This window comes from Pezoporus occidentalis, unplaced genomic scaffold (assembly GCF_034315485.1).
Source record: "Pezoporus occidentalis ecotype Australia unplaced genomic scaffold, CSIRO_AGI_Poc_V1 ctg253, whole genome shotgun sequence".
Taxonomy (NCBI): domain Eukaryota; kingdom Metazoa; phylum Chordata; class Aves; order Psittaciformes; family Psittacidae; genus Pezoporus; species Pezoporus occidentalis.
In genome coordinates this window covers 449,772-463,830 of record NW_026914426.1, presented here as the reverse complement: position 1 = coordinate 463,830, position 14,059 = coordinate 449,772, and the positions used below count along the sequence as shown (strand labels likewise).

The following is a 14,059-nucleotide window of genomic DNA, read 5'->3' as shown; positions in this document are numbered from 1 at the left end:
ACCTTGAAATCTTGCCGATTTGGCAGCTTAAACATCCAAATAGCCGATAGGCGAAATCCGTTCTCCTTGCCATCTAGGGAGTTAATGATCAAACACAGCTTGCAATGTTTGCAGTCCCATCACCTTGCAGTTTAATGTTGATCTCTGGCATTTTGGGCTTTGTTGATGTGTTTTCCAAGCACTGCAAGAGGAATATTTCTTCATTATTTTTCATCCCCACAGGTTCTCCAATACCACCATCTCAGTCTCCGCAGTCACTTCTGATGGGAGCAAGGTTGCAGAGTGCACCTACTCTCACAGATATTTATCAGAACAAGCAGAAGCTCAGAAAGCAGCATTCAGACCCAGTATGCCCATCCTATGCTGGGTATGGATACAGTCACTCTCCACAGCCAAGTAGGCCAGGTAGCCTAGGAACATCGCCTACCAAACATATGGGATCATCACCTAGGAGTTCAGACTGGCTGTTCAAAACTCCATTACCAACCATCATTGGCTCTCCTACTAAGGTTTGTTAAGTTTGCCACTGTCAGTAAAATGTGGTAACACACTGCCTGAAATCATTCCCAGTAATATTTTGGGGGTTCTAACTTTAGTTTTTGTGTGTTTTTGGTCTTGATTCTTAAAGGCAACTGCTCCTTTCAAAATACCTAAAACTCAAGCATCCTCAAACTTGCTGGCCCTGGCTAATCGCCAGGGCTTGGTAGATCCCCCACTGCAGCCTAAAGACATCACTGACCCAAGGGATTTCACACACTTCCACTCAACACAAGGAGGTGAAAAGCAGGCAGGAGAACAGCACAGTAAAACTACCTTTGGCAGGTAGGTACTGTAGTATTTATAACCTGTAAAGCTGGGTAGGTAACTTGGCAGAAGAATGTATGTTGCACACAGCAACTTGGAGGGGAAGCGCATGCAAAAAGTGAGCTGTGAGGAGATGCTGAGGTTTGATGTATACAACAGAAACATTTTGTACTGTGTCTAAATATAGCATGGACTTCCTGAAGTGTTTTGTGTTGCTATCTAGTTCTCTTTCATTTTGATTATCTGAATCTGGAATTTCAGTGCCTCTTTGAAGCCTGCTCAGGTTTTGATTGAAAATTTATATGATAAAATTTGCAGTAAATTTTTTTTTAAGAGAAGAGGGTGTCTTTGTTTTTATAGTTAGCTCTGCTTCAGTAGGTCCATGATGAACAGCGAGTTTTCAAGCCTTGAAGAATTCCCTTATAATACCAAGAATCTGAAAGTCATCCTTAGTTGCAGGTTAGATAGGAGGATCTCACTGAAGAACTTTTGTTGTGAATTCATAACATTTTTTCTGTCTAGGTCTGTTAGTACTGGGAAGCTCTCAGATCAACAGGTAAAGACTGCCCTTGGTGGCCAGTTATATCAAGGCAGCACAGACAGCCTCAATACAGAGCGACCAATGGATACAGGTAAGAAACAGATGGATACATCCAAGCTTTCATGTGCTAGGTTTTTTATGGAGTACCAACTAGTTGCAGTTCTGCTTCCAGCTTCAGTAATTGGCTCTGACAATTTTTAGCCTCAGTACAGCAGGGTGGTTTTTTTTCTAATCTTTAAGAGGGGATATGTTCCATTTCTTTAACATAGCTTTAAAAATAACAGAGACATGAAAATAGCTATTTCTGTGCTAAACAGAAATATCTTAACTGCCTCTACTGGCTAGAAGGGTTTGGGATTTTTTCTATGTTTGGTTTTATTTTTAATCCCACATTTTGTGGTTGTTTCATTTCCTAATTACACCCTGTTTTCATATGAAAGACAGTTTATGTAATTCTGGGTCATTTCTTCTTTTTTCTCCTCCCTCCCCCAGCTTATCCCTTGCCACAAGTGGTCAACAGAAGTTCTCACCTTGTTTTTGAGCAGATGGAAGGAGTTCTGCAGACAGGGCTGGTCTTCAGCCTACAGACCTGTCATGGTCTGTGTCTGAAATTTTTCTGTTGTATCTTTTGCTGCAGGACTGGTGGTGTCCTCAGGCTCGCAGAGAGCCTCTGTTGCTCTTTTCTAGGTGAGATTAGAGCAGAGCGACATTAAAAGATACGTGTAGGCTGCATCTTGTCTCTTGTGTATCCCCAAGGCTGTTCACTCAGCTTGTTTTATTTGCTGTCAGAACTTCTAACTCGTCCAAATCTTGGATCTGCATCCAAGCATGTAGTGCTGCAGTGCTCCAATTTGTTGCATGTAATTACTTGATTATATGTAATAGGGACTAATTTGCTGAAATTCTCTTTTCCAGCTCCAGCAGGAGCCTATGGAATTGCAATGGCACCTCCTTCCATGGGAAGCGGGGCAAGTTCTCGGGCTGTCATGTTTACTGTTGGGTCCCCTCCGAGCAGCGCTACCCCTCCTACCTGCACCCATATGGTCCTCAGAACAAGAACCACCTCAGGTAAAACTTCCCTTACTAGTCTGGACTGTTCTCAAACGCAATATTTGGGCTCTCCCAATTCTTGGGCCGGTAACCTGATTACTGCCTTGCACAGCAGGTGCAAATCCTCTGGGCCATAGTGTAAAAGTAGTCTGAAAAGTAGCGATTAATGTCAGATGAATTCTGCCCTTTTTTTCTCCTAAAGAGATGGCAAGAGGCATAGGTTTACAGCACAGCAGTGTGTAACCTGTGTATACAGCTTTACTCCACCACAGGAAACGTAATAGATCTCTGTGACAAAGGTGGAAAGGAAAAGTTGGATTTCTGATTCTGTTTTTTTGCCTGCTGCCGTGCATTGTACCAGAAACAGCACGCAAGCAGTGTGAGCTGACTGCATTTGGGCATGCATCAGCTATGTTGCCAGATATCAAAGACCTCAAGGTAAAGGCTATCATCTATCTGTTCAGGATGATCAGGAGTGTGCAGCACTGTGCTTTTGTGAACTATAGCACAACCTGCAGTCTGTACTGTTGGACTCTGCCTTGGAATCCTTGTCAGCCATTCCCAGAATCTGTGTTATCAATTGTCACTGTTCATTGTGGTGTAGCCTTTGCATTCTCCACAGACTGATGTAAGGACCGATCAGGAGAGCTTCCCAAGAGTGAATCTGTGCTGGCTATTGATTTGTCATTTGCAATCAACTGCAGCCCCAGCGCTGCGAGATGGAACAACCTATTAGACTGAATGTGTGTGTTGTTTTTCTTGTAGTTGGATCAAACAGTTCTGGAGGGTCTCTCTGCTCTACTAGTGGCCGTGTATATATGGGCTCTCCTCCTGGTATTTATATGGGTTCTTCTCCTCCGGGAGCCGAGGCAGCTCCAAGTCTGAAGTACATGCCTTATGGTACTTCGCCTCCCAGCTTAGAGGGCTTTATCACTTTTGAAGCTCCTGAATTGCCTGAGGAAACTTTAATGGAGGTATAGAAAAAAAAATAAAAATTAATGTTTTATAATGTGTAATGCTGCTAAAACAGAGACATGGTAAAAACAGGACTGTTCAGTGCACTTCGTAGCTTCCTCTTCACTGTCTCACATGTTCCTTTATAAGATCTTGAAAATATTCCTGTATCAATAGTGACCAGTTTCTCTTTAGTCATTATTCCTGGCATATTATGTATTTGAATAGGTAACCAAAGGAAAATGGTTGCTTTTGTTCACCAGAGCCTTCCAAAGAGGCCTCTGTTTTAATGCCAAGTCTCTGGACGTGGGTGCTGACAGTAGCAATATCCCTCTGGGCATTGCTTTTAGCTGCTGCTTCACAGTCGGTGGATGACGTTAAATCCTACTTGTGGGAAGAGTGTCCTATATGTTTTTTTTTTTTTTTTAATGTGTGGAGGAGTGACACTTTAAAAACACAAATCGGGGCGGTCTTTCACCAGACTGCTATCCTTAGGCTGTAAATTTCTCAAGACATATTGCTGTTCTGTTTTCTCATTCACATCTTGCTGGAAAGGGTTTGGGTCCCTATTGAATCTATTGACTGCTTGACAGTACACTGTATTCTTCCCACAGATAGAGTTAAAATGAATTAAGATCTGTATTACTAACTAAAAGATATAAATATTGCTAAGACATGTTTCATTAGTTTTGAAGGCTAACCTGGGTTTTTTTTGAGCAGAGACTATGCATGTGTTATCTATTTTAGTCACCAAGAAGCAGTTTGGTATTAGCTCCAATTGAAGCTGTTTAGTTTAAAGTGTAAACTTTGGTTTTAAACAGCCACCTTCTAACACAGTGTAATTCTAGATCTAACTGTAAATTAAAAGTGAAGCAGATAAGTATGAAGCTTTAGATCAGTTCTTTTGTAGTTATCAAGTCTGTTTAATAAAAGCCAAATGTTCCTCTTGGCTTCTCCTACAAGTGCCGAGCATACTTTTGGGTTGCTGATAATATAATAACAAGTATTATGTCCCACTTGTGATTCCTTCAGTTGCTTGGGTTTCAACAAACATAGAACTCTATGTCCCAGTTTCTTTGGCTTTTTTGAAAAACTCTTAAGTATAAGCTACAGTATCTTGAAATTATCAACAAAGAGCAAGTTAATATCTGTTGATTTGGACCCATTTGATTCTGTAGTTCCTACTTCTGGCTCTACTGCAATGTGATTTATGCATAGAACTGACATACCAAGAAACCCTCAAATGATTTGCAAGAGTTTTAAGTGTACTTGTTTGTCTTTGGCTTAATGGTTAAATTGTTGTCATCTTTCCCTCTGACAGAGAGAACATACAGATACACTACGTCATCTAAACATGATGCTGACATTTACAGAATGTGTTCTGGATCTCACAGCAGTACGAGGAGGAAACCCAGACCTGTGTACTTCTGCAGTATCACTGTACCAAATCCAAGAGAGCATAGTTGTTGATCAGATCAGCCAGCTAAGCAAAGAATGGGGGTAAGTATGTCGTCAAATAGTATTAAGAGAACTAGTGAATATTGAATACATCCAAAATGTATGCAAACTATGCCCGTTTTGTTGAGAGTGTTTTGCTGTCTAGAATCTTCTATAGGAATAAGTTTTTAGCAATGAAGACAAATGAGAAAGAGCAAAGGATAGAGAAACATTTGCTAGCAGACAAATAAAAAAGAAGTGTTTTCTAGCATGCCACATAAGTTGGGGAAATGGTGAAGAGTTCAGGCTTGAGGTACAGCCCTGCATTTCTAACCTTAGGAGTCTGTGTATCAGCATCTGTCAGATCTGAATCCTCATCTGTTTGTGTTGACTGGGCTGAAGCAGTAGCACTGTGGTGGAGGTTGGGAAAGAGGAAGGAGTGTCCAACTTTGACCTTTTTTTCCAGTGGGACTGATCAGCCCTAATACAAAATCAAAGAGAAATACGAGAATTTTGGAGTGGTGGGAAAGGGCAGTTCCACTTCCTGCTTGCTTTCGGGGAGGGGGAGGGGTGGGGGGGGAGCAACAAAAATGCCCTGCAAAGTGTTTGCTTTTCACAACTGAGAATTCCAGGGGCATAGGAAATGACACTGCAAGAAAAGTACACCCAGTCACTTGTGGTAAGACGTTGACCTCGGGCATTTAGTCCTCACAAATAAGTGTTCTTTTTTAAAATGTCTACATTAAAGCAGTTTGTATTTGCTGCTGCAGCTACTAGATGAGCAGATGTACTCTTCAACCCGTGACAGCCTGTTTGTGAAGGGAAGGGAGGGGTGGAGTTGCATTTTAAACATCTGTCTTCCTCTTCTGCTGCTGCTGGGTCCTGTGTAGGGCTGTGATTTAAAGTGGTGTCTGCCCATGGCTTGAATGTGTTCAAAAAAGGTGTGTTGGTACATAATTACTTATTTTCCCCCCCTCCCTAGACAAGTAGAGCAGCTGGTGTTGTACATGAAAGCTGCCCAGCTGCTCGCATCTTCTCTGCATCTTGCCAAAGCACAGGTCAAATCGGGGAAGCTGAACCCATCCACTGCTGTTAAGCAAGGTAGATGCAACATAATCTAGTTTGCTTTGCTTGTGAATTTTCTTCACTGATAGGTCACTCAGAAAGCTTAAATTACAACATGTTTGTTTTCTTCAGTACAAGAGATAATGTATGATTGCACAGTTCGGATAATAAACAAAGGTACAGCTAGAAACTATTAAGAAATGGGCAATTACTAACTTGAAATGGAAATTATTTGATATATACCTAATTTGTAGAAGTAAAAATTTGATATATATCTAATTTGTAGAAGTAAATAAACATTAAAAGCTCAAGTTTAAACAGATTGACTTTGCTAGTGCTGGGAAGACCTGAATTTAGGCTATGCTGTTTGGTTGATTTATTTTGTTTTAATTTCTTCTTACCTTTCCTCCAGTTGTGAAAAGCCTCAATGAGAGATACAAGTTCTGTATTGGCATGTGCAAGAAACTGACTGAAAAGTTGAATCGTTTCTTTTCGGACAAGCAGAGGTTCATTGATGAAATCAACAGTGTAACTGCAGAGAAACTCATCTACAGCTGTGCTGTAGAAATGGTTAAGTTACTCCTTTTACCTAAATGATAGGATATTAAGATTAATTGCTTCCTTCTCTCTGCATCACCAGAAAATAGAATGTATGTTTCCAGCATTCTGTTCATGGTAATCTCTGTTAGTTTTTCACTCTCTTTCCTGCCCTGCCTTAACTGTGGCTATAAAGTTCCTGGCAGATACTGCTCCTCAGGGACATTTCCGCTACATCAGCACATTTGGTACAAAACCACTAGGAAATGAACTCCTAAGCCACACAGCTCTGTGTGCTGCAGTCTCCTCCAATAAGGCTTAGTAAAGCACAGAAGCAACAGAAGTAGCTTCATCAATCTACCAGATTAATCTGAAGAACATCAGCCTGTCCATACAAAGCAAAAACAGTAGGAAAAAACGTGGAAGCTTTTTTTGTGTAATTGATAAACTGTTTATCTGTTATGGAGCAGAGGCAGTAACCACACAAGGAACTTAACTGCTTTTGTGATGAGAGGGAAGTCTTTTTAGCACAGGTGTCACACGCAAGACAGTGGCAAATACTGTGGTTAACCCTTATAATGGTGCGGTCATGCACAAATTGTCTTCTTTGCAAGAGAATGCAGGTGTAAGAACAAGCATATTTATTCACGTGTTGTTGTAACACATGTAAACCAAAAAGATCAGAAAGTGCTGTTATAGTTTATATGTGCAGAATACACTTAATACAGCACAGGTGCTGTATTCTCTCAGACTTTGTTTTGTTATCTCACAGTTATAAAAACAGATCAGCTACATTAAGGTTCAAAAATCATTCCATTTGAATTTTTCGTTTCATTATTTGCCTGACGCAGTTTATGTAACTGAATCTTCTGAATGATTGCAGGTTCAGTCAGCAGCTCTGGATGAGATGTTTCAGCAAACTGAAGATATTACATATCGATACCACAAGGCAGCCTTGCTGCTGGAAGGACTGACTAAAATACTGCAAGACCCTGCAGATATAGAAAATGTACACAAGTGTAAGTTCAGATTGAATCATGAAAATATTGACAACTGCATGGAATTAATGCATTGTAAAATAACACTGGAGTCATCACCTATTTGTCACCTCTCTCTGCAGATAAATCTAGCATTGAGCGAAGGCTTTCTGCACTTTGCTGTAGTACAGTGGCTGTATATGAGCAGTAGAAATATCCCAAGGACCAGATGGTGTGAACATACGGGACCACATCAGTGATACTGCACTTTTTTCACTACAGCTTAATTGTTGTTCTTGTTCTGCCCCGTGTGGAAGATGATTCTTTCATTTCTGTGGTGACTACCAAAGAAACAGCAGCATTATTCAAAGAGGAGAAATTCCAAAAGTACACTTGCCTTACTGATCCAGCAGCTCCTTTTTCTTCCTAGCAACAGAATTTAAGAGTCTCTCTTCACATTTCAAACTGATCCTTGTACGTGTGCTTTGGACTTGAATGATCAGGGGTTTGGGTGTTTTTTTTTTTCCTCATGAGGTTTATAGTGAGTGGATCCTTCTGCATCAGGTACAAAAAGACATTTCCCTCGGAAGATTCCCTCAAATGTTTGTGAAAAATATTTTTAAGTTGTCAGTAAAATGTGGCAGAGTGGATTTGGGAAACCCTAACTATGTGCAAGTGCTGATTGAAGGGGCTAAGCTGGCTTGTATTGGAGCTCACATGTTGTAAACGTGGCTCAGCTTGTTATATGAAGGGATGACGAGGAAGTGCTCCTTTACACAGGGGAAAGATGGTCATGGAAGAAATTGTGCTCCATCTGTGTAACATCCCCAGTGGGTTTTCAGCTGATGTGGATACAATTTGATGATCTTCTTCCAAAATATTTTGTTTTGCACTAATTTACTAAAGCAACTGTATATTCATTTTTGAAGAACTATGTTAAAAAATTAGAGAAAGAAGGCACAATGGACTTGGCTGAATTTCATTTCAGTGTACATAAAATTCTTTTCAGAATTTCAAATGTAGCTTCTAGAAGACTTTCAGACAAACTGTAAAAACTTGTATTCATGTGAGCCTTTCCATTTTATACCTATTTGTCTAATACTTGAGTAACTACTGGTCTGGACTTTTCTCAGTAATAGCAATGTTGAGTTGCTGGTTGTTTGCTTTTTATATAGATTTGGTTGCATCTTTTATTGTGCATGCAATACGTGCATTAATGCCTGCAGTCTCTAGGGATGTAATGACAGTTCTCTGTAGTTTGTTTCTTGGGCAGTATTACAAGAAATACTGTAAACTGAAAGGTTCTGCAAGGAACCATGCAAAACCAGAAAATAATGTTGGAGTTTGAGATGCTGATAACTTGATGTAGAATATCTACATACAGCGTGTGTGAAAAATCAGGATTATTATGTGTGCATTCTAGGGGAGAGGTGGGAAGCTTCATTTAGCCTTATAGGCATTATCATTTCAAGCATCCCATGAGATCATCAGGGCAGTGATTTGCAAAGTATTTAGGCAGATCAGCTTCTCTGGAAATGGTTCCTATACTTTATCTTGGGGACTTTTTTTTGTTACTCAGCTGCTTGAATACTTGAATAAACCATTCTCCAGGACAAAAATCATTTTAATCCTCTTAAACACAGTGATCTGAATTATTTGACAAAGTTGTACAGGGCTTACACATCAAAATACTGTTTCAGTGTTTGGATAACCATGTGTTTCCTTTACTTTGACAGAGTAATGTACTTTTTACCTTATTTATCTGTATGAAAATCCAACAGTTAATTTGAAAGTGTTTGTTTATATAATGTTTGTATTTTTAGGTCTTTAATACGGTGTTTCTACCTCTCCTTTGTAATTGCATGCATTATTCTTGAAACTAGGTAATAACTCACTGAACTGTTGCGTAACAAATAGCCTTTTTATTATGGCCTGTATAAATGTATATTAAGGTAAAAATAAATACTGACACTAGAAGTGTTTCTATGGTAAAACTGACTTTCTGTGTCTCTATAACCAAAAGCCAGTGGTGTTAAACCAGCCTGTACTTGGCTGGTTAAACCAGTTGCTGAATGTTCCCCTTAGCGCTTGGATGTGCCACCAGGGCAGGATGGGGCAACTTGCTCAAGTTTGTTATCTCTGGATAGCTCTGGCACAAAGTGTCCCTGAGTTTGTTTTCCATGGCTTCAGCAAAACAATTTACCCTGCTTTTTTTAGTTATTCTTTTAAACTTGGATTTGAAAACAAATATGCTAAGTAGGTTCCTGGGTAACAGCTGTATGTTCTTTCAACAAGGTGCTTAGTTGTTGCCTCTAGTAAAGAAGAGCTGTCTGGGCTGCCAAAACAGCGTATAGAGAGCGGATTGACAAAAACTGGCAGTAAGTTACAATTTCTATCTAAGCTTTACAAAAAACAGGTTTTGCCCCCTTGTAACCAGTATCCTCTCCCCAGCCAAGGTGTGCTGTGGTAGCCTGTGTGTGGCTGTTGTGTTCTTTAGTTGTACCATCTCCCAGTTAATTATCCCTACGCTTTTTGACTAGCACATGAAGAGGATGAGGAAGAAGTGAGCAGGGAATGCTAATGATATGTCTGAACACAGATCTAGAAACAAAGCAAAAGCCTTAATGCACAAGTCTAGGAGATAGGCGGCTTTTCCCAGGAACCCACTGGTTTTTGTTGCCTTTCTTTTTTTCCTCAGGATTCAAGCTCATTCTCCATCCACTCTTGCCAGCAAGACTACAGCTGCACAAACAGGAGAGGAAGAAAAGGCCTATTCTTGTTCGCTGTTTTCAGGAGGAGGGGACCAATGTTCATGGCCTGTCTTTCTGCATAAACTCATTCTACAAAGATCCTGAAGCTGTCCTCTGTCTTCAGCTCTCTGTGCTGAATAGCAGGTGCTTGTTTCTACCACACACTTTTTTCTCAGCCTTTGATAGAACTTGAAAGGAGATACTGGATGTGCTTTTCTAGTTCAGCTCTCTAGCATCTACTCAAGAGCACCATGTTCTGTACTTGTTCCACTCTCTCCACAGTGTATAATATAGGCTGAAGAATCTAAACCATGTTTTGATTCTGACATTTGCTGCTTTTTATAAGCAAGAAGTTGAACTCCCCGTGAGCCCTTCCTCTGATACAGTGGATGAAATCCAGGTAATTTAACATGCAACTAAGATACTACAAAGTATTGAAAAGCATTTTTCAGTTGAGAGGTGTGAATTGTTCTTGGGAGTCACTAGGTTCTGCATAGTTCTTGCTACAGCCATATCCAGGTATTGCCATTGTCACCTCTGGGTTCAGAGGCAGTAGCAGTTGTGATCCACTGGTGTCACAGCACTGTGCCATGCACAGCCCAGCTGTACCGAAGAGGGAAGTTTCCTTTTTTTATCTCTACAGCAAGTAAAGTGGGATACTGCTGCTTTCACAGCTTGTGGAGGTTTTGAAATTCAGATAGGCTGGCTTGTGACCTGGCTTGTGACCCACCTCCTTTTGGTTTCCTGCTTCCTCTCCTAGTCTGTTTTATTAAATTTGGATCCTTTGACTCCTTTGTCTGCTCTGAACTCTGCTTCCTACTATCTTTTTTTCTGACTGTCCAGGATGCCTTTAAGTCTTCAAGCAAAAATTCTTTTAGCCTGAACTTCCCTGTCCAACCTGAGCCATAACCCTGGCTGTGACTTGTTAAAAAGCTCCCACGTAGCTCCTTCTTTCTGTAGATCAGAGAAGTGTATCTCGTAACCCCTTTCTTGAGGTTTGTAAGTCAGCTGGAGCCCAGTCTAACCAAGTCTTGGCACTGCTTCTTCGGACAAACACCTTTTCAATAGGCTTTTGTATGCGACAGGCTCCCCCCTCCTCTTTGGCTGAAAGCAAACCAAGTGCCAGTGGTGCTGCTGAGTCTTGTTGCAGTCTTTGTGCCAATCATTTCCATTGTTTCTTTGTGTGGCTTTCACATTTTCCATGGCCCCAGCTATGTCTACAATGCAGCCCACAGACCATGGGTCTATACGACACAGTATCTTGTTCTCGCAAATGTGAGATCAGCCACAGCTTTCAAAACAAGTGATGCCATAAATGAACTAAGCTGCATTTATTCATGTAGGTTCCTTAAAACCTCTCCCTGTTGTTAATCTTCTGTACCTGCTTTTGTGATTGAGTGCTGTTTGGGCTTCTGTTTCTGCCGGTCTTGTGCCACTGGCCAGATTGCGTAACTTTGGAAAATACTTGGAACTTGAGACTAGGTAGATGTTTAAGCAGAAATTGAGGATTCTCAGCCTGGCTTACAACTTGAAGTTCTGTAAGCGTGGTGTGTGAGCTAAAACCATTTCTTGATTAGCTGTGTTATTTGGTGGACTCTTGAAACTGCACAGTTTACCTCCTAAACCAGAGTTCTTCCCCTGGCTCTCCATGATGCTTTTGAGAGCAGGGCAAGGAATAGTACAAGGGGATGCTCCCCAGGCCTAGAGCCTGTCACACTGCATTGCCTTGCTATCCCTGACTCCATGAGGGGGGTGAAAGCACAGGGCTGTGAGGAATAGAGTGGAGAGGAGAATCTCAAGCTCCTCTTCTCACTGAAATATCTCTTGCTGCTGCAAGTGTAGCCCACTAGAGCACCCCCAGTGCTGCTTACCTCCTGATTCCTCTGGAGTTCAATTTCCCCATAAATAGTTCCCTTTGTTTCCTAGTGACTAAATAAAAATAGAAGACACTGTCAGCTCCCAGGCGTGGGGAGCACGCTGCAGACCATGCATTTCACTGGGTGCTGTCTGGGGTATTATTCCATTTCATTCAAGATCCCATGATTCGCTGAAATCCACGTGTCTTGCCCAGCTGCTACAGGGGGACTCAACTGATATTTTGTGACACTTAAAATACCCTCAGCCTTGCTTTCTGTCCATAATTTGCTAAAAGGTGTCCCTGACAAGGAAGGACTAAGAGGGATCATCTACCAGGTTGGAACACGCTGCTGCCAGGTTTCCGCGAAAGTGAGGCACTGTACCAGCCTGCTGGCCACTGAGATGAGCTGGGACGTGACACCAAGCACAAGAAGTGCTGCTGTGGCATGATGACCCTCATGCGGAAGGATGAGAATTTTCCAGGCTCTGGAGAATGGCTACTCCAGAAAACAAAGGTAAATCACCCTGCTCCAGCAGACATCCCCTGCTGGGCTTGCTGTGCACTGAGGATGCATTGCATTATTTCCCCAGGGGCAGTGGAATACTCCATGCTCAGAGATCTTTTTACTCTGATTTCAGAGTAAAATTAATTCCTTATCTAATTTTTCCTTGGACCTCCAGACAGCATGGTGCCTGGTGCCTGGACAGAGCTCTGCCTGCAAGGATGCGAACAGAATTAAGGCGAGTATGTTTGCATTGGGTACTGCCCATGTGAGGAATGTTCCCAGTTCTCCTTACCCCTGTATCCTTGAATGCAAAACCCAGCTCCTTTCCAAATAACCAAGTTCAAGGGCCCTGTCAAGCCCAGCCTGTTTTTCTTTCACATGCTGCCTCCTGCATGCCAGTATTGGCAGTTGCTCTTGTCATTCTTTTCCACAGCAGGCTGTTTACTGCTGAGATTTGTGCAATAGCTTGTGAAATGTTCACATGCTGGTTAAGCTGCAGCCCACGAGTTGTTAGCAAAGCCAAATGACTTTATGAAAGCCAAGCTTTGTATCTGGGGGGAGTTGTGGCTCAGGTGCAAACTGCTGAGCTAAGAGGCACCCCCTTGCCTTGGAGAGCTGGGGAGATGTCATGAAACTTTGAGGGGAGAGCATGTACTCCATGCTTGCTCCATCTCTTGGGCATGAGCACATGGCCCTGTGTGTTGCAGGCAGGGATTTAGTTGGGCATAGTTTCAGCTGAGCAGCATTAGCAGTAAACAGTCTGTGTAAGAGCATGTCAGAACCAGGAGTGTGTAACAACCTGGGAGTAATTCCCAAATTCAAAAACGTACCCTCGCATTCATGACAGTGGGTCATGCGTCAGTGAGTGTAGGCTGTTAGGGAGGGATGGGATCCATCTGTCTAGAAGGGGAAAGAGAATCTTCAGTGAGATGGGCTTTAAACTGAAGGACTGGGGGGGTAGATCATACCAGCCAGTGCAGGGACAGATGTTCCTTGAGTGCCTCTCAAGATGAGGATCAAAGGCCTAACAAGATTGAGGCTGTTTATGTTCATGGTGAATCCTCTCACACTCGTCTGGGGAACCTGGCTGTGAAATTGCCTCTCTGAAGTGCCGGGATACAAACACTGGAGTATGGGGAATAAACAAGATGAGCTGGAAATCTGTGCATGGTTGCAGGGCCATGATCTCATTGCAATGATTGAGACATGGTGGGATGTCTCAGTAGCAGCAAACAGTCAGTGTAAGAGCATGCCGGGCACAGGAGTGTGTAGCAACCTGGTCCCACGACTGGAATGTTGTCCCCGGTGGCTGTGTGCTCTTTAAAAAGGCCAGGTCAGAGAGGCGAGGTGGTGGAGCTGCTCTTCACGTGAGAGCAAGTGGAAGGTGTCGAGCTTTACCCAGTTAAGAGTTGACGGGTGAGAATTAAGGGCCAGGCTAACCTGGGGGACGCTGCTGTGGGGGTTTACTACAGGCCATCTGACCAGGAGGAGGAAGGTGATGAAGCTCTCTATGGACGGCCGGAACGAGCCCCATGGTCAGAGGTGTGAGCAGCCCCGCAGCGTGGGGCAAACAGCGCCGGG

At 42.4% G+C, this 14,059-nt stretch overlaps 1 protein-coding gene and 1 long non-coding RNA gene across 3 annotated transcripts in view; both read left to right on the top strand.

Moving 5' to 3' along the window:
- The window catches only part of ULK2 (unc-51 like autophagy activating kinase 2), a 40,330-nt gene extending 30,971 nt beyond the window's left edge, over nt 1-9,359 (top strand). Inside the window, exons 19-28 of one of the 2 annotated variants that reach the window (XM_062623486.1) lie at nt 223-509; nt 629-822; nt 1,327-1,436; nt 2,261-2,413; nt 3,161-3,369; nt 4,671-4,849; nt 5,769-5,887; nt 6,264-6,421; nt 7,272-7,407; nt 7,509-9,359. In XM_062623486.1, the coding sequence (XP_062479470.1) occupies nt 223-509; nt 629-822; nt 1,327-1,436; nt 2,261-2,413; nt 3,161-3,369; nt 4,671-4,849; nt 5,769-5,887; nt 6,264-6,421; nt 7,272-7,407; nt 7,509-7,576 (1,613 nt within the window). In that variant the 3' untranslated portion in view covers nt 7,577-9,359. Of the gene's footprint in view, nt 1-222; nt 510-628; nt 823-1,326; nt 1,437-2,260; nt 2,414-3,160; nt 3,370-4,670; nt 4,850-5,768; nt 5,888-6,263; nt 6,422-7,271; nt 7,408-7,508 lie in introns of those variants that run through there. The other variant, XM_062623487.1, reaches the window with a different exon arrangement.
- A 533-nt stretch (nt 9,360-9,892) lies between these two features.
- Nucleotides 9,893-13,641, top strand: LOC134166142 (uncharacterized). The gene is made up of 2 exons (XR_009965763.1): nt 9,893-12,487; nt 12,654-13,641. It is a non-coding gene; the product is annotated as an uncharacterized LOC134166142 (long non-coding RNA).
- Nucleotides 13,642-14,059: the final 418 nt, after the last annotated feature.